This window comes from Hermetia illucens, chromosome 6 (genome assembly GCF_905115235.1).
Source record: "Hermetia illucens chromosome 6, iHerIll2.2.curated.20191125, whole genome shotgun sequence".
Taxonomy (NCBI): Eukaryota; Metazoa; Arthropoda; class Insecta; order Diptera; family Stratiomyidae; genus Hermetia; species Hermetia illucens.
The window spans coordinates 86,494,505-86,513,208 of NC_051854.1; the positions used below are offsets into that span (position 1 = coordinate 86,494,505).

Sequence of the window (18,704 nt, forward strand, 5' to 3'; positions counted from 1 at the left end):
GTTGTCCATATTCCAACAGTTTTTCCATTCCTTGCCGCAGAGAGAAAATCTGATCTGTTGCTGATTTGCCTGGAGTGAAGCCTCGTTGGTATGGGCCAATGATGTTCTGGGCGTATGGGGCTATCCGGCCTAGCAAGATAGTGGAGAATATCTTATAGATGGTACTCAGCAACGTGATACCTCTATAATTGCTGCACTGTGTGATATCTCCCGTTTTATGTATGAGACAGATAATGCCTCGTTGCCAATCGTCAGGAATTGATTCGCTGTCCCATACCTTGAGCACAAGTTGATGAACCACTTGGTGTAACTGGTCGCCTCCATAGGTACCTGTCGTGAGACTTAATCCTACGGTCCTCTTAAGACACGGATTGATTTTGTGACCACAATCAGAGCCCCGCTGAGACAAGCAACAACGGTACCAGTCTATACCAAGTGCATGGCGTAGCATTCATACTGGTGGATGCAAGAATTACCTAAATCTCTACCGAACTATGGAGTACGGCACCCGTGTTGATACGCAACACCACGTCGAGGCCCGAAGGTCTCTTCTCGCTTGAGCACAACCACAACTACCATGAAACTCCCACTAGGGGGGCCAACCTCAAATAACCGAGCTGTCCTCACATACAACAGGAGTTCACCCGAAGTATGTGAGTCCAGGGGCTTTCCCGGTACCCATGGTACCAGTATACCCCTGGTAAGGTTTCGTGAACAATTTGCCACTTCAGATGAGTCCCCGTGCAGACTCGGGTCTGATCACCCTGATTAGGTCTTTGGAGCATTCGCCTGCTGAATCACGGCCGGCAAACCAAAGTGATTACAGCGTCTCCCGGTGCCACCACTATGGAGGTTCTCCTCGACCACTTGGTTTTAGTTTGGCCGATAGGGTTGCCGCATCTTCCTCGCCGCCACCTCTGAGCACCTGGGTGAGGAGGTAATCAATCTCACCGTACGTTCGATTCCACCACGGGTTTAATTTGTCGATGAGCCGCGCAGTCCATCTGCCCCTTGGCTCATTTTGCCAAGACAGTCGCCATTCGGTAAGGGTGTGTTGACGTTCTTCACGGGCAACCACCTCTCTTAAGTTCTCGCCCTTACGGCGGTAGAAAGCTTTGCGCCCCTTGGCAAGGAGGGCAACGTCGGACAGTGTCATAAGCAGACGCCACTCGCAAAGGTCCGCGCCTCTGCACTTGAGCAAGGCGCTTAGAATGCATCTCCTTGTCAAGGGCATCTGCCCATACCCCCGCACCATAGAGCAGAACGGACTGCGTTCCTCCCATTAGCCGACTCAAACCCGAGACTCCAGCTGCAGCTTCGAGTCGAGCATTAAACCAAGGTATTTAACCACTGGTTTTGACTCTATAGTCAACTCGCCGATCGATATGGGATGCAGAATCGAAATTCTTCTTCTGTTCAAGATGACTACTTCGGTTTTTTTTTCCAGTGCAAGGCTGAAACCGTGAGCAGCCATCCATCCGCTAAGCCGTCTCATCAATATGCCAAGTCAGCTTTGCGCCTGTTTAACAATGCGTTCCGCAACATGTGCCGCAACGTCGTCTACATAGCCGACCAGGCACGATTTTTCAGGCATATCGAGTCTCAGCAGACCATCATAAGAGGCGTTCCAGAGGTTCGTCCCTAGGACGGATCCTTGTGCTACTCCCGACATCATTCCCATCCTCTTCTGACTTAGTCTCTAGTGTCTCACAGAGCAAGAAGCGGTCTTTCAGATAATCCCTCAGTATTCGCAAGAGATAACTTGGCACATCAAATGAGTTTTCTAATGTGTCTAGCATATCTGTCCATCTTACTGAATTGGAGGAATTTCTGACATCAAGCGTTAGGAGGAGCACTATCCCAGATCGGCGGCTGTGTGCCTCGGCTCGATGAACCGCATCTACGACCTTCATAATAGTATCCACTGTGGATCTCTCTGTTCTGAATCCGAACTGCCTTGGGGTAAGTCCCCCGGCAGCACGGATTGCTTCAACGCAAATGAGCTTCTCGAGCACTTTCCTGGCCATGTCAAGCATACACAGTGGTCGGTATGCAGACAGGGGCCCCAGGCCTCCTATACCCTTGCTGATCAGCGTGAGTCTGGCCACTTTCCAGCGACAAGGAAAAATGCCCTCCTTCAAGCTGGCGTTGGACGCCTCAACTAACAATTCTGGCCGTTGGCGGAACACCAGTTTGTAAACTACCGCCGGGATGCCATCAGGACCTGGCGCCTTCTTGTTTTTCATAGTGAGAACCGCTTTTTCGAGCTCTATTGTTGTGAAAAGGGGGTAATCCTCGATGCTTTCCGCGCTATTGACATCAACCCGGACATGATATCTGGGGAGCAATGCCGGTGCAATGGATTAGAGCTGATATCGTTCCGTGATTCAGGTTGATGTCTGGAATAGATTAATTTGTATCGCAACAAAATTATGCAGCACAAAACCATGACTGCCGAAATAGTTGAAGTATAGTGTGGTGGTCCTTAAACTTGTGAAAAGGGTGCCCCTTTTGATGTCACAACTTCTAAAACTGAGTGACTGCTGCAGTGGGAGCAAGGGGAGCAGAGTTCAGCCGGCTCAGATTTTCTGAATCAACCCATAGCATTCACGAAGGATATTAGTTCTCCTCCTTGCAACTAGAGATATTTTTGTGATCCTCAAAAAATGGTTTACCTAGTGCCCGCAACCTGGCTCTACATAGAGCTGGACAATTGCGAAGGAAGCGGGGAAGGATTTCTCTCTCGCTCCGAAGTTTCGAAAATGCGAATTGTAGGTTATGCCTATTCTGGCGGCCTGCTCCCCTATACGCTAGTAACCCGTGTGTACGCATTTGCACACGTCTAGACCAAAAGCTTTCTGGATCTGGTCTTGTATAGGTGGGACAAATCCTCCTTGATATGGTGCATGTGTTGAGTTTTTGCTATCTGAAGTCAGCAGCTGCTAAGTAGAGCAAGTAGATCTCACCCTTAAAAATCGCCAGCAAGACATAAACTGCGTCCCTGCGACAACCCAGAGAACCATCCCATATAGACAGTCCAATGCTTCCTCGCACTGTTCACTAGCCTGGAGGATGTCGCCACTAAGTATAAAGCTGGAATCATGGCCCCCCCCCCCCATCGATAGGCTTCCAATATCGCTAGTACTTCCGCTTGGAATACCTAGCGAATACTGGGAGTTCGTACGAGAAAACTCTGGCACCGACTCCACAAACAGTCTTTAAATCTCCTAGAAATCGATGCATCACATGCTTTAGAGATGCATTATGTGACATGGAAAGCACTATCCATGGAGGTGCCTGCTTAGCTAGGCTGATCTTGCTTCACCTCCACGAAAGTTTGTTCATCTATGGTTTTTGAAGACCATGCTCGTATTCTTTCGGATTTCGGGTTCCGGGTTGCGGGTCTCCTGCCATGTGGGTCCGTCCTTAGTGCAAAAGTGAAGGTCGTTGCACGTGAAGTCCCTGCTAACTTGCCAGGACATATTGCATGCCAGCGCAGGGCTGACAAAAGATCTACAATTGAACCGGATTCTCAGTTCCGATAGGTGTTTGCATAATCTTCATTGGCCAGAAGTGCACCAAACTGGGCAAATGCATCATCGTCTTTCCGTTAATCTCTTTGCTGCCCCGCTCGATGGTGCATGCATTGGAGTCACCGCCTATCATCTTTGGGCCTCGTCTCCTTGCGTCGTGAATAAGATCGTCTAATAAGTTTTCAAATTCAGACAATGAGGCCTCGGTGGGCCTTAGCAGCTGTATGCGAATAAACCGCCACTAGTCGGCTAATCCATGCTATAATGTATGGCTTGACGACCGCATGCCCATATCGCCACCCCAATTGTCAAAGTTTCTGTACGGTTCACTTATGATGGAAATCTTCATTGCGGATTCGTAAGTGGTCTGCGCAAGCAAATCCTGCGCCTGTGAGATTTATTTACAATAACCTCATTTTTTCATTGCAATCAACGCCTTTTAAATTCTACGCATTTACCATTTCCACCAATATGCCGATTATCCCATCCCTCCTTTCTTTTGCACAAATCGCATTTGGGGTCCCTATTGCACTCCTTGGCAATATGTCCTCTTTTCCCCACCCCTTCAACATGACATCGATCGGACCGATGATGATGCATGCTTTTGCGAAGTGTCCAAATATCAGACATTTGAAGCACCTCTTTAGAGAGGGCTCTTCCCTTGCCCGGCAAACAACTCATCCAATCCGAATCCTCCCGACGGTCAGCAATTTCTGAGCTGCCTCCACTGGCAGTCGCATTGTGTCGGTTTGAATACTGCCATAAACTTTTCTTAGGCTGACGATAGATTCTTCCTCGAATTCCTTCAACTTGAATTGTTATTTTAAGGCACTGTATATCTTTGAATGTCACTTTTTCCCATGGTGGATTTTGGCCACTCAAATATGAGGTCCCTTTTCTGGGTGCTCCGAATTTTGCTGATATTTCCGCCTAAGTCGGGGTCTTTCACCTTTGTCAGTATCCCCGCATATGATAGATTTACCTTTGGTGGAGAGTACAATTCCCTCCAGAAGAATCCCCACCTTCTTCTTTTTGTTTACCAGAGATTAGTTCTCTTTTACTTGCATATCTTTGTTTTTTCCTTGGAATTCACTTCGCTAGCCGGCATTCTCACTTTGAGCATATGTTTTCCCCATTCGAAAATTTTAGTTTCGTTTGTTGGACAAATCCAGATGCCTTCGGAGGTTGATGATCTTTTGCTATGGTGTCACTTGGGTCGCCTGTGGCACTGTTTGGACATTCGTTTTCGGCTTCTCCTTGGGTCTTTTTTTTTCTTTCTGGGACCGATTATAAAGCACCCTGATAGCTCCCACCATGTTTTTAATGGCTTATTGCACGTTGTGCTTGTCCTTGATGGATTTTAGCCCCAAGCTACATGAAAGATAATTCTTCCGGGTCAGGGTTCTGTTCTTGGTGACTTTTGGCCAAATCATTCCTTTTGCCGTCTGTGCGTCTATTTGTCTATCTGTCACACCCGATTTACTCCGAAACGGCGAACCTATTATCACGAAATTTGCTAAGGTGTTGTCTGTGAAACCCCTTTAAATATGACCATTTTGAGTTGAGTATAAGTGGGGCTCCTCATACATGCGTAAGAAGGGTGTAAAAGTTTTTTTTTCACAGAATATGGAGATTTTTCTAGTTTTCAAAATTGCTCTTATTTCTGATATTGGGGGAAACATAGAAGGGTAAAAGCTCAGAAAATTGTAACAGGTCTCTCAGAAAATTCAAAATTGTGCACCTATACAAAATCTAAGTCTCGAAATACATCCCATTTCGACACCTGTTCAAATAAAGTTAATAATAATATAATACTGTATTCTACAAATTTACAGGAAGACCCGAGTTCATCCTAGAAGTACAAAAGATTATATATTCATTATAAGTAATTATTAATACACAATCTTAGAAAGTTTGAAGAAAATCCAACTATTCTTAACCATGTTACAGAAGGTCAAATTTTTGTATTTCATATGTTTTTATCTAAGACGTGTATGACGTCATCACCATATAAAGTGAACTCTTACGAGCGGTGGAGTTGGATATATGCATATTTTGAATTTTTAGCTTTTCTTACAACTACAAAACCTTTATATCCGAAAGGTCCAGCTTCTGGTATTCCGACTTGTTTGTATCTGTTATAGGTGAACTACCTCACATTTGGTAATAATGTTGCTTTCCAGGTCAATTATTTGAATTTTTAACTATGTATGCACGGAACTGTCGTGCTCTCATCGTGCCTCACATAGTGAAACACAAAACCGGTTGTACCTGAAGCGTTTACCTTCCGATTTCCTGACTTGTTACTAATCTATTATATTACTTTTTCCAGCGGTAGTGAAATCGGAACACATTTCAGTCGAAGAAAATGCGGCTGCCTTGAGTGGATACAACGCTAAAGGACTACGAAGCATAGCGCAAGGATCAGCTCAGCAAGCCCATTCTGCAGTCGCTCAGCAGCATGCCGCAGCTCAACAAGCATCATTTCTAGCCAAGAGCACGCTAGCTCAAACCGCCTTGCAAGCTGCAGCCACTGCTCAAGCAGCTTTGGCTGGGAAGCGGGTGCTTCTTCATACTTTAGAAGAACAGACTTCCATAGCTCACGAGGCGTTCAAAGGCGAATTAATCCAGTTGCGCTTGGCAAAACAAGCTGCAGCAACCGCAAACGCAGCTGCCGTAAAAATTGCCAGTCACGTGTCCCTCCTGACGAGTGCTTTGAATAGTGCCCAAGAAGCATCTTTCAGAGCTCAAGAAACATCGAGTCATACTATGTCCGAGCTGGCATCTCAAGAAGCTATGGTGGAAACGGCTAAGGCTAAGTATCAAGCCGTTCAGGAGGAGCTGAGCCATGTCCGGATAGATTTTGAAGCAACGAAGGCTGCCGCTGAAAATGCGTCTGAGGCAGCAATAGAGGCCCAAAATAATGCCGCAAAAGCAGGAGTACAAGCCTCCATTGGTCTTCATGAAGCTGCCGTGGCGGTTGAAAAGCCGGACATTGAGGAGAATAGTAATCTATTGGACGGAGGTCATGATTTGCATCACTGACCACTCGATTTGTTACATTGTTGTTATTATTATCATTTATTTATGAAAATTAAATTAATCCTCTACTTGTATGTTATATGTATGTTAAGAAAATTGTTAGTTGTTTATCAAGAATAAACAAAAATGTTGTTGAAATCCGCATCCATTCCATACCAATATCAGAGGCAGCAGGCACTAGCAGCAAGTCCCTTCATCCGCCCCCCACAGCGGAATTTAGATCTCATGAGCTTGGGGGATGGCAGGTTTTTTTTTCTGAGTTTGGGAACACAGTATCCACAGTATACCTGAGGGAAACGAATTTATAGCGGAGTTTTGGGGGAATTGGCCTGTAAATATAAACTTACACCAGTAAACGGGAGCTACAATACGAATGCCTCAGGAGAAAAATAGTATACCCGCGTGTATGTAAGTACAAGTCCCGCCTTTGATTTAAACCTTTCGATGGCTCCAGACTATGGGTCCTAGAAACAAATATATTATCTGAGTACCACAGTCCAAACTGAAAAGTTGCGTGTGAATCGGATTGTATTACTAAAAGTCAACGCCCCCCTTTGTTCTCTAAACCAGCGTTAATGGCACAGTAAATCGGAGTAAGAGTACGACTCACTATTCTGAAATGAGGGCGATTGTCGATAGGTAACAAGGCTAACTAATAGGCTAAAAGAGGAACAGAAATGTTTGGGTTAACAGCAACTTCAAAAATTTTTTGCTACCAAAAAGTAGAAAGCGCCTCGGATAGGATTCTACGGCTACGACCGTTGGTTATTGAAAAGGGATTAGGATTGGTTTCTGGAGTAACTGCACGTCCCTTTGAGGACGCCAGGATGCTCATTTTGTTCAACTATCTGGGCGAAAGTGAAGTTAAGAGAATTAATGGCGGTCAAGCGTAGTATAGGTCCCAGGGCGAAACGTGGATTGATACCCACAATGGAGCATAAAACCCGGGAAACGACTGTTGAACCAACACCAACAGCTCTGCTACCGGACCCTATCTTCACGGGACAAAATGTGCCAACTAGCCCTTCAGGTTCGAAGTTGGGTAGGATAGGCAGCTCTACACGGAAAACGAAAGTTACGAAGCCACGAAAGGAGCCTCGGACAAGATGGTTTTCAAAACGACGAACCCGGCAACGACAACGAAATATTGACTTGCATATTTTCTCATGGAACGTGCGCTCCCTGTACAGACCGAATGCTGCTGAGTAGCTAGCTGATACCCTGTCCCAATATAAGGGTGATGAAACAGCGTTGCAAGGGATGCATTGGACAGGGACCGGTTTCCTAGAGAAGAGCCGCTTCACCATATATTATAGGGACCACCCAGTAAACCATGTGCGTAGGTTTCTTCATCATCATCATCAACGGCGCAACAACCGGTATCCGGTCTAGGCCTGCCTTAATAAGGAACTCCAGACATCCCGGTTTTGCGCCGAGGTCCACCAATTCGATATCCCTAAAAGCTGTCTGGCGTCCTGGCCCACGCCATCGCTCCATCTGAGGCAGGGTCTGCCTCGTCTTCTTTTCCTACCATAGATATTGCCCTTATGTCTATAAGTCTTTTCCGGGTGGGATCATCTTCATCCATACGGATTAAGTGACCCGCCCACCGTAACCTATTGAGCCGGATTTTATCCACAACCGGACGGTCATGGTATCGCTCATAGATTTCGTCATTGTGTAGGCTACGGAATCGTCCATCCTCATGTAGGGGGCCAAAAATTCTTCGGAGGATTCTTCTCTCGAACGCGGCCAAGAGTTGGCAATTTTTCTTGCTAAGAACCCAAGTTTCCGAGGAATACATGAGGACTGGCAAGATCATTGTCTTGTGCAGTAAGAGCTTTGACCCTATGGTGAGACGTTTCGAGCGGAACAGTCTTTGTAAGCTGAAGTAGGCTCTGTTGGCTGACAACAACCGTGCGCGGATTTCATCATCGTAGTTGTTATCGGTTGTGATTTTCGACCCTAGATAGGAGAAATTGTCAACGGTCTCAAAGTTGTATTCCCCTATCCTTATTCTTGTTCGTGTTTGTGTTTGACCAGTGCGGTTTGATGTTGTTGGTTGATTCGTCTTCGGTGCTGACGTTGCCACCATGTATTTTGTCTTGCCTTCATTGATGTGCAGCCCAAGATCTCGCGCCGCCTGCTCGATCTGGATGAAGGCAGTTTGCACGTCTCGGGTGGTTCTTCCCATGATGTCGATATCGTCAGCATAGGCCAGTAGTTGGGTGGACTTGAAGAGGATCGTACCTCTTGCATTCACCTCAGCATCACGGATCACCTTCTCGAGGGCCAGGTTAAAGAGGACGCATGATAGCGCATCCCCTTGTCGTAGACCGTTGTTGATGTCGAATGGTCTTGAGAGTGATCCTGCTGTTTTTATCTGGCCTCGCACATTGGTCAGGGTCAGCCTAGTCAGTCTTATTAATTTCGTCGGGATACCGAATTCCCTCATGGCCGTGTACAGTTTTACCCTGGCTATGCTATCATAGGCGGCCTTAAAGTCGATGAACAGATGGTGCAACTGTTGTCCATATTCCAACAGTTTTTCCATCGCCTGCCGCAGAGAGAAAATCTGATCTGTTGCTGATTTGCCTGGAGTGAAGCCTCTTTGGTATGGGCCAATGATGTTCTGGGCGTATGGGGCTATCCGGCCTAGCAAGATAGTGGAGAATATCTTATAGATGGTACTCAGCAACGTGATAACTCTATAATTGCTGCACTGTGTGATATCTCCCTTTTTATGTATGAGACAGATTATGCCTCGCTGCCAATCGTCAGGCATTGATTCGCTGTCCCATACCTTGAGCACAAGTTGATGAACCATTTTTTGTAACTGGTCGCCTCCATATTTAACCAATTCGGCTGTAATTCCATCGGCTCCTGGCGACTTATGATTTTTTAGCCGATGAATTGCACGGACTGTTTCTCCTAAACTTGGTGGTGGCAGTATTTGTCCGTCGTCTTCAGTTGGCGGGACCTCCAACTCGCCGATGTTCTGGTTGTTCAGTAGCTCATCAAAGTACTCAACCCATCGCTCTAATATGCCCATTCTGTCGGAAATCAGATTTCCCTCTTTGTCTCGGCAGGATGAGCATCGAGGTGTATAAGGCTTCATCCTGCTGACTTGTTGGTAAAACTTCCGCGCCTGGTGCGGTTGCTCCCTGTACTTTTCTAGTTCACAGACTTGTTGGTTCTCCCAGGCTTCCTTTTTCCGTCTGTGAAGTCGCTTCTCCGCTCGACGGAGTTCGTGATAAGTCTCTGCGCGTGCCCGCGTTCTTTGAGAATGCAACATTACTCGGTATGCGGCATTCTTCCGTTCCGTTGCTAGCTTACATTCATCGTCAAACCAGCCGTTCCGACTCCTTTTGCGGCTGGGGCCAAGTATATTTGTGGCCGTATCCATGATAACGTTCTTCAGGTGGTTGTGAAGATCATTAGTTGTTGCTTCATCTCCAGGTCCTCTATTGACTGCGGTTATTGCGGCATCCATTTCCCTCTTATAGGTGTCGCGGAGGGTTGTGTTGTGGATGGCTTCAGTGTTCACTCTCACCTGATTGTCAGAGGGGATTCTAGGTGGTATTGTTATTCGAGCTCGGAGCACCATGCCAACGAGATAGTGATCCGAGTCTATATTGGCCCCCCTATATGTTCTGACATTCATCAAGGCTGAGAGGTGGCGGCGTTCGATCAACACGTGGTCAATTTGGTTGAAAGTGGTCCCGTCTGGAGAGGCCCACGTATGTTTGTGGACCGCTTTCCGCGCAAACCAGGTACTTCCAACAACCATTTCGTGTGACCCTGCTAATTGAATAGTCCGCAGTCCGTTATCATTTGTTTTTTCGTGTAAGCTATGGGAGCCAACGTATCGCCTGAATACGGGCTCCTTCCCTACTTGGCTGTTAAAATCCCCAAGTATGATTTTGATATCATATCTGGGACAGGCTTCGAGGGTTCTTTCTACTGCCTCGTAGAAGGTATCCTTCTCCGACTCTGCAGTCTCCTCTGTAGGGGCGTGAACGTTTATGAGGCTTATATTTCTAAACTTGCCTCGCAAGCGCAGAGTGCATAGCTGTTCGCTTATACTTTCAAAGCCGATAACAGCAGGTTTCATTTTTTGGCTGACTAAGAAACCTACTCCGAGCACATGGTTTACTGGATGGCCGCTATAATATATGGTGTAGTGGCTCTTCTCCAGGAAACCGGTCCCTGTCCATCGCATCTCTTGCAACGCAGTTACATCAGCCCTATATTGGGACAGGGTATCGGCTAGCTGCTTATCAGCTTCATCTCTGTACAGGGAGCGCACGTTCCATGAGAAAATGCGCAAATCGTTGTTCCTTTGTCGTTGCCGGGTCCGTCGTTTTAACATCTGTCCTATCCGAGGCTCCTGTTGTGGCTTCGTAACGGTTGTTTTCCGTGTAGGGTTGTCAGCCCGACCCAACCCCCAACCTGGAGGACCAGTTGGTACAATTTGTCCCGTTTTTAGGCGCGGGAGACTCGCCTTCATCCTTCTCCGTCTGCAGCTTTTCGTCAAGAAAGAGCTCCCAGCGGTCACCACGTGGAGGTGGAGATAGGGTTTGGTAGTAGAGCTGTTGGTGTTGGTTCAGCAGGCATTTCCCAGGTTTTATGCTCCATCGTGGGTACCAATCCACGTTTCGCCCCGGGACCTATACTACCCTTTGACCACCAGGTAGGTTTCTTAGTCAGCCAAAAAGTGAAACCTGCTGTTATCGGCTTGGAAAATATAAGCAAAATGTTATGCACTCTGCGTTTGCGAGGCAAATTTAGAAATATAAGCCGCGTAAACGTTCACGCGCCTGCAGAGTCGGAGAAGGATATCTTCTACGAGGCAGTAGAACGAACCCTCGAAGCCTGTCCCAGATATGATATCAAAATCATTCTTGGGGATTTTAACAGCCCCTACTTGGCTGGAGCCCGTATAAGAGGTACGTTGGCTCCCAGAGCTTACACCAAAATACAAAGGATAATGGATTACGATAATGAATGTAAGGCAGGAACGAAACGGAAGAATGCTGTATACCTAGTAATATTGCATTTTGAAAAAACGCGGGCACGCGCGGAGACTTATCACGAACTCCATCCAGCAGAGAAGCGACTTGACAGATGGAAGAAGGAAGCCTGGGAGGACCAAAAGGTCTGTGAACTCGAAAAGTACAGGAAGCAACCGCACCAGGCGCACACGTTTCACCAGCGAGTCAGCAGGATGAAGCCCTATCCACATCGATGCTCATCCTGCCGAAACAAAGAGGGAAGTCTGATTTCTGACAGAATGGGCATATTAGAGCGATGGGTTGAGTACTTTGATGAACTACTGAACATCAAAAACATCAGTGAGTTGGAGGTCCCGCCAACTGAAGATGACGCACAAATACTGCCACCACCACGTATGGAAGAAACAGTCCCTGCAATTCATCGGCTTAAAAATCATAAGTTGCCAGGAGCTGATGGAATTACAGTCGAATTGGTTAAGTATGGGGGCGACCAATTGCACCAAGTGGTTCATCAACGACTGGCAGCGATGCATTATCTGTCCCATACATAAATTAAAAGGGAGATATCACACAGTGCAGCAATTATAGAGGTATCACGTTGCTGAGTATCATCTATAAGGTATTGTCCGCTATCTTGCTAGGTCGGATAGCCCCATATGCGTGGAACATCATTGGCCTACACCAAAGAGGCGTCACTGCAGGCAGGTCAGCAACAGATTAGATTTTCTCTCTGCGGGAAACGATGGAAAAACTGTTGGAATATGAACATCAGGTGCACCATCTTTTAGTCGACTTTAAGGCCGCCTATGATAGCACAGCCACTCGGCAATGAGAGAATTTGGGAACCCGACGAAATTGATAAGACTGGCTAGGCTGACCCTGGCCAATGTGCGAGGCCAGATAAAAGTAACAGGATTACTGACAAGACCATTCGACATCAACGATGGTCTACGACAAGGGGACAGGGGAGCTTGGAGAAAGTGGTCCGCGATGCTGAGGTAAATGCGAGGGGCACGATCTTCTTAAAGTCCGCCTAACTGCTGGTCGAGCAGGCGGCAATCGGCGCGAGATCTTGGGCTGCACATCAATGAAGGCAAGACAAAATTATTGTGGAAACGTCAGCACCGAAAACCAACCAACCAACAACATCAAACCCCACTGGTCAAACGGGAAGAATAAAGATAGGAGACTACAACTTTGAGACCGTTGATACTTTCTCCTATCTAGGGTCCAAAATCACGACCGATAACAGCTACGACGATGAAATCCACGCACGGTTGTTGGCTGCCAACAGAGCCTATTTCAGCTTACAAAAACTGTTCCGCTCGAAACGTCTCACCATAGGGTCAGAGCTCTTACTGTGCAAGACAATCATCTTGCCAGTCCTTACGTATTCCTCGGAAACTTGGGTTCTTAGCAAGAAAAATTGCCAACTCTTGGGCACGTTCGAGAGAAGAAACCTCCGAAAAATGTTTGGTCTCATACATGAGGATGGACGATTTCTTAGCCTACATAACGACGAAATCTATGAGCGATACCATGACCGCCAAGTTGTGAATAAAATCCGGCTCAATAGGTTACGATGGACGGGTCACTTAATCCGTATGGATGAGGATGATCCAGCCCGGAAAGTCTATAAGGGCAATATCTATGGTAGGAAAACGAGACGAGGCAGACTCTGCCTGAGATGAAGCGGTTGCGTAGGTCAGGACGCCAGACAGCTTTTAGGGATATCGAATTGGTGGACCTCGGCGCAAAACCGGGATGTCTGGAGTTCCTTATTAAGACAGGCCTAGACCGGATACCGGTTGTTGCGCCGTTGATGATGATGAGTAAGAATCAAATTGCAGAAAGCATCAAAATTGTTGTAGGGAAATTTAATATTATTTTACTACTTTGGGACAATATAGCAGGGAAAAGATTGTTAAGAGTTTCGGAATTACTATCATTTCAATTATATTTGTGTGATTAAATTATTTTTATTTTAACAAAATAAGAGAATTTGTTAATTAGCAAACTAGCAATGAGTAAACAGTCTTAATTTTAATGGAACTCATGTCCGCCCTCTTCAATAATAGCCTCCCCAAATGAGGCTTCCTCGTGGCCGCCAAAACTTTGATGTGCTGCGGACTCATGGAGACCTGCTGAAGCTTGAATACCAGCAGCAGCGGCATTTTGCTGTGCTTCATGAGCGGCTGCAGAAGCCTTCTCTGCAGCGGCATGAGTTTCAGCAAAGTCTTGCTGTACTGCAACTAGCTGAGCCTCAATTGCTTGCAATCGAGCCTTGGCTTTACCAACCATTGCGGTCTGTGATGCCAATTCAGCAGCAGCTGCACCGGCGGCTTGCTCAGCATGTTCGGCCACCCCTTGGGCACTATTAAGGGCACTGGTTAGAACCGACACATGGGAAGCTGCTTGCTGTGCGGCTTCTTTTGCAGCAGATGCCGCATGCTGGGCAAGCTCCAGTTGAGCAAGTTCAGCTTCCAGCAAATGATGAGCCTCGGCACTTTGTTCCTCTAGGTTTTGGAGTAAAATTTGTTTTCCAGCAAGGGCGGCCTGTGCCGTGGCCGCTGCTTGTGTTGCTGACTGGGCAAGGGTACTTTTCGCTACATAAGAAGCTTGCCGAGCTGCAGCATGTTGACTAGCGGCTGCTGAATGGGCTTGTAAGGCTGAACCTTGTGCAATGGATCGAAGGCCACTTCCACTGTATCCGCTTCCACCGTGACCACCGCCACCATGTCCACCACTTATTTCGATGTGACCACAATTGACGACACCTGAAATGCAAGTTAAAACAATTATATAAACTGACTGCCCCAGATCGCCCAGATAGACATCAAAATCATTAATTTAATTAACATATTTCAGCAATCTTTTCCAGGCAACTAAGTTTGCGTGGGTATTAAATTAGATCAATGAAATTACTCCGAAAAATTGACTTCTCTTACCAGCAATAATGATTGCCAAAATAAATGTTGCACTTTTCATTTCTGGTAAAATTATGGCTTCCCGCCGATTAATGACTAGTTACTTGATTTAAAAGCAGTTAAAGACGGTATGGTGCCTGTTAATGTAATCTTACTCGAATTTATACCTGAAATCTTTAACAACTTCACTTTTACATTACATAAGGAGCTGCATGCTAACTGTAAATCACGCGTTATAACACTGGCTTTACAAATATGCAAGCAAAATCGATAGCCAATCAGAAATGTAATCATCATTTCGGCAGAGCGAAATTAGAAGTTTCAAGCTTTAATGGAGTGAAATAAGAATTTTTTACGCTTTCGGCCAAATAAAAGTATGTTATTTAAAAAGATAGTTTTTGGTTTGAGCTCACTAGAAAGCAAATCTGATTTTCGGTATAAGACAGACGGAGGAGAAGGAAGTGGATCTTTCGGATCACTTTCCATGAAGTTTCTTCGGTGAGTAAAAAACGCAGAAATGATAGACGATGCGAAGAGCTCTTCAAGTGAAGGAAGCAATCTACACCCCTAAAAAATTGGAGTTGGTTCAAAAAGTTGCCGCTCCATATCTGTAATCTATGGATGATCTCCTTTATGAGTTACGTTTGTCCAATCTGCCCCGGGAATGAGAAATACCTTTCTTTCACAATCGAATTGTTCATAAAAAATTCTCATAAGTAGCATTTAATTACATGAACCAATATAGATAGCTCGAATATTTTCTTCATACCATACCTGGCAAGGGTAGCCAAAGTTCCAATTATTGCAGATATTGAGAAGTACATTAGGGCCGGGAGCGAAAATTTCACTTCTGGCTCGAAATGAACACTCTTCCCCACCACTTTTAACGCATCAGCTATTCTGATACATTTCAATTCTTTCAATTTGGTACGTAATAGTTATTTTCAGGAACATGAAAAAGCAGGAGGTTCTGCTTCTGCTGATAAATGATATAAACATTGTCAGTGAGATAGCTTTCAAAGAAAACCAGAATAAGTCTTTTCCGATATAGTGGAGAATTTGAAGCGATAAGGATAAAGACATACTCATACGCTGCAACAACCACAGACTTTAGAAGCGGACGAGCAACATCATCATCATCAACGGCGCAACAACCGGTATCCGGTCTAGGCCTGCCCTAATAAGGAACTCCAGATATTCCGGTTTTGGGCCGAGGTCCACCAATTTGATATCTCTAAAAGCTGTCTGGCGTCCAGGCCTACGCCATCGCTCCATCTCAGGCAGGGTCTGCCTGGTCTTTTTTTTCTACCATTGATATTGCCCTTATAGACTTCATCCATACGGATTAAGCGACCCGCCCACCGTAACCTATTGAGCCGGATTTTATCCGGACGGTTATGATATCGCTCACAGATTTCGTCGTTATGTAGGCTACGGAATCGTCCATCCTCTTGTAGGGAGCCAGAAATTCTTCGGAGGATTCTTTTCTCGAACGTAGCGAAGAGTTCGCAATTCTTCTTGCTAAGAACCCAAGTCTCCGAGGAATACATGAGGACTGGCAAGATCATTGTCTTCAACAGTAAGAGCTTTGATCACCATGTTTCGAGTGGAACAATTTTAGTAAGCTGAAATAGGCTCAGTTGCCTGACAACAACCGTGCGCGGATTTCATTATCATAGTTATTATCGGTTGTGATTTTCGACTCTAGATAGGAGAAATTATCAACGGTCTTAAAGTTGTATTCTCCTATCCTTATCCTTCTTCGTGTTTGACCAGTGCGGTTTGATGTTGTTGGCTGGTTGGTTTTCGGTGTTGACGTTGCCACCATATATATATGTTGCCTTTATTGATGTGCAGTACAAGATCTCGCTCTGATTGCCGCCTGATCGATCTGGATGATGGCAGTTTGTACGTCTCGGGTCGTTCTTCCCATGATGTCGATATCGTCAGCATAGGCCACTAGTTGGGTCGACTTAAAGAGGATCGTACCCCTTGCATTTACCTCAGCATCACGGATCACTTTCTCGAGGGCCAGGCTAAAGACGACGCATGATAGAGCATCCCCTTGTCGTAGACCGTTGTTGATATCGAATGGTCTTGAGAGTGATCCTGCTGCTTTTATCTGGCCTCGCACATTGGTCAGGATCAGTCTAGTCAGTCTTATTAATTTTGTCGGGATACCGAATTCTCTCATGACCGTGTACAGTTTTACCCTGGCTATGCTATCATAGGCGTCGTTAAAGTCGATAAAAAGGTGGTGCAACTGATGTCCATATTCCTACAGTTTTTCCATCGCTTGCTGCACAGAGAATATCTGATATGAGGCATTGATTCACTGTTCCATACCTTGAGCACAAGTTGATGAACCACTTGGTGTAACTGGTCGCCTCCATATTTAACTAATTTGGCTGTAATTCCATCAGTTCCTGGCAACTTATGATTTTTAAGCCGATGAATTGCACGGACAGTTTCTCCTATACTTGTTGGTGGCAGTATTAGTCCGTCGTCTTCAGTTGGCGGGACCTCCAACTCGTCGATATTCTGGTTGTTCAGTAGTTCATCGCTCCAATATAGCCATTCTGTCGGAAATCAGATTTCCCTCTTTGTCTCGGCAGGATGAGCATCGAGGTATATAAGGCTTCATTCTGCTGACTTGTTGGTAAAACTTTTGCCTTCGGGCCCGGTGCGGTTGCTCCCTGTACTTTTCGAATTCACAAGATCTGTTGGTTCTCCCAGGCTTCCATTTTCCGCCTATGAAGTCGCTTCGTGATAAGTCTCTGCCCGTGCCCGCGTTCTTTGAGAATGCAACATTGCTCGGTATGCAGCATTCTTCCGTTCCGTTGCTAGCTTACATTCATCGTCAAACCAGCCGTTTCGACTCCTTTTGCGGCTGGGGCCAAGTATGTTTGTGGCTGTGTCAATAATAACGTTCTTCAGGTGGTTGTGAAGATCATTTGTTGATACTTCATCTCCAGGTCCTCTGTTGACTGCGGTTATTGCGACATCCATTTCCCTCTTATAGTTGTAGCGGAGGGTTGTGTTGCGGATGGCTTCAGTGTTAACTCTCACCTGATTGTCAGAGGGGATTTTAGGTGGTGTTGTTTCGAGCTCGGAGCACCATCGCAAACGAGATAGTGATCCGAGTCTATATTGGCCCCCCTATATGTTCTGACATTCATCAAGGCTGGGAGGTGGCGTTCAATCAACATGTGGTCAATTTGGTTGAAAGTGGTCCCATCTGGAGATGCCCACATTTATTTGTGGACCACTTTCCGCGCAAACCAGGTACTTCCAACAACCATTTCCTGTGATACTGCTAATTGGATCATCCGCAGTCCGTTATCATTTGTATTTTGGTGTAAGCTATGGAAGCCAACGTGTCGCCTAAATATGGGCTCCTTCCTTACTTGGCTGTTAAAATCTTTCCGAGAAGCAGAAGAGTTACCGACTCCAGTGAAGGTGTTGCGAAGAGCAACTGAATACCGGCTCGGTAGTTATAGGAGAATAAATCTCTTTAGTTGCTATGTTGATAACACCAAGGCCTTTGTCAGCCTCCCGCACACCTGACTAACCGATGTCCTACATCTGTATCGCATAGATCCTAAACTAATAAAGTTTTGACGACAATCATGGAAGGATGGCACACCACCATGTCAGTGCATTGATCTGAAGGTACGCACACCTCTGAACTTATCCGTATACGGCGGGGCATCTTCTTGGTTTTGTATGGCACTGAACTGAATGGTGCTTGAGGGCATGGTTTCGCAATAAGGTATGACTAAGGATGCCCTGTCACACTTGATATACTTATATGATATCAAGTTGTATGCTGGTACTGATGACCACCTTAGAAGTTTGTTAGGAATAGTAGACATGCTTAATCGTGATATTCGGAAAGAATTTGAATTAGACTAGTATCGAATCCAAGAGATCTGCAAAGGCCATCACGAGCCACATACCGGACATAACACATCTAAGCTATGACCGAGGCAGACTCGGACAATTACTTAGGAATTCCGCAAAGAACCCATGCTCGAACTGGTGGTCATAAAAATGCTCTGCTGTCCCAATTCTTGCGTGTGAAGCTGGTGCTGAGATCGCATCCCTCGGAGAAAAATAAAAACAGCGCGCTGAACATGTTCGCTATGGCTTCAATGGCGTATGCATTCGTAATATTGTCGTAGATG

General features: G+C 45.9%; 2 protein-coding genes across 2 annotated transcripts in view; one reads left to right on the plus strand and one right to left on the minus strand.

Moving 5' to 3' along the window:
• The window catches only part of LOC119659927, an 8,726-nt gene extending 2,046 nt beyond the window's left edge, over positions 1 to 6,680 (plus strand). The window contains exon 2 of the mRNA XM_038068264.1: positions 5,866 to 6,680. Coding sequence (XP_037924192.1) covers positions 5,866 to 6,578 — 713 coding nt within the window. The 3' untranslated portion in view covers positions 6,579 to 6,680. The remainder of the gene's footprint in view (positions 1 to 5,865) is intronic.
• A 6,864-nt stretch (positions 6,681 to 13,544) lies between these two features.
• On the minus strand, positions 13,545 to 14,663 carry LOC119659705 (glycine, alanine and asparagine-rich protein-like). Its single transcript, XM_038067958.1, has 2 exons — positions 14,539 to 14,663; positions 13,545 to 14,367 (listed from the first exon to the last, which is right to left on the minus strand). The coding sequence occupies exons 1-2, from the start codon at positions 14,576 to 14,578 to the stop codon at positions 13,634 to 13,636; spliced, it is 774 nt and encodes a 257-aa protein (XP_037923886.1). The 5' UTR covers positions 14,579 to 14,663; the 3' UTR covers positions 13,545 to 13,633.
• Positions 14,664 to 18,704: the final 4,041 nt, after the last annotated feature.

Excerpts from the sequence above, each read along its gene's own strand:
- LOC119659705 (XM_038067958.1), bottom strand. The coding sequence starts at position 14,578 with ATGAAAAGTGCAACATTTATTTTGGCAATCATTATTGCTG. Across the intron at positions 14,368-14,538 it reads TTTGGCAATCATTATTGCTG|GTGTCGTCAATTGTGGTCAC; the intron begins GTAAGAGAAGTC and ends CTTGCATTTCAG.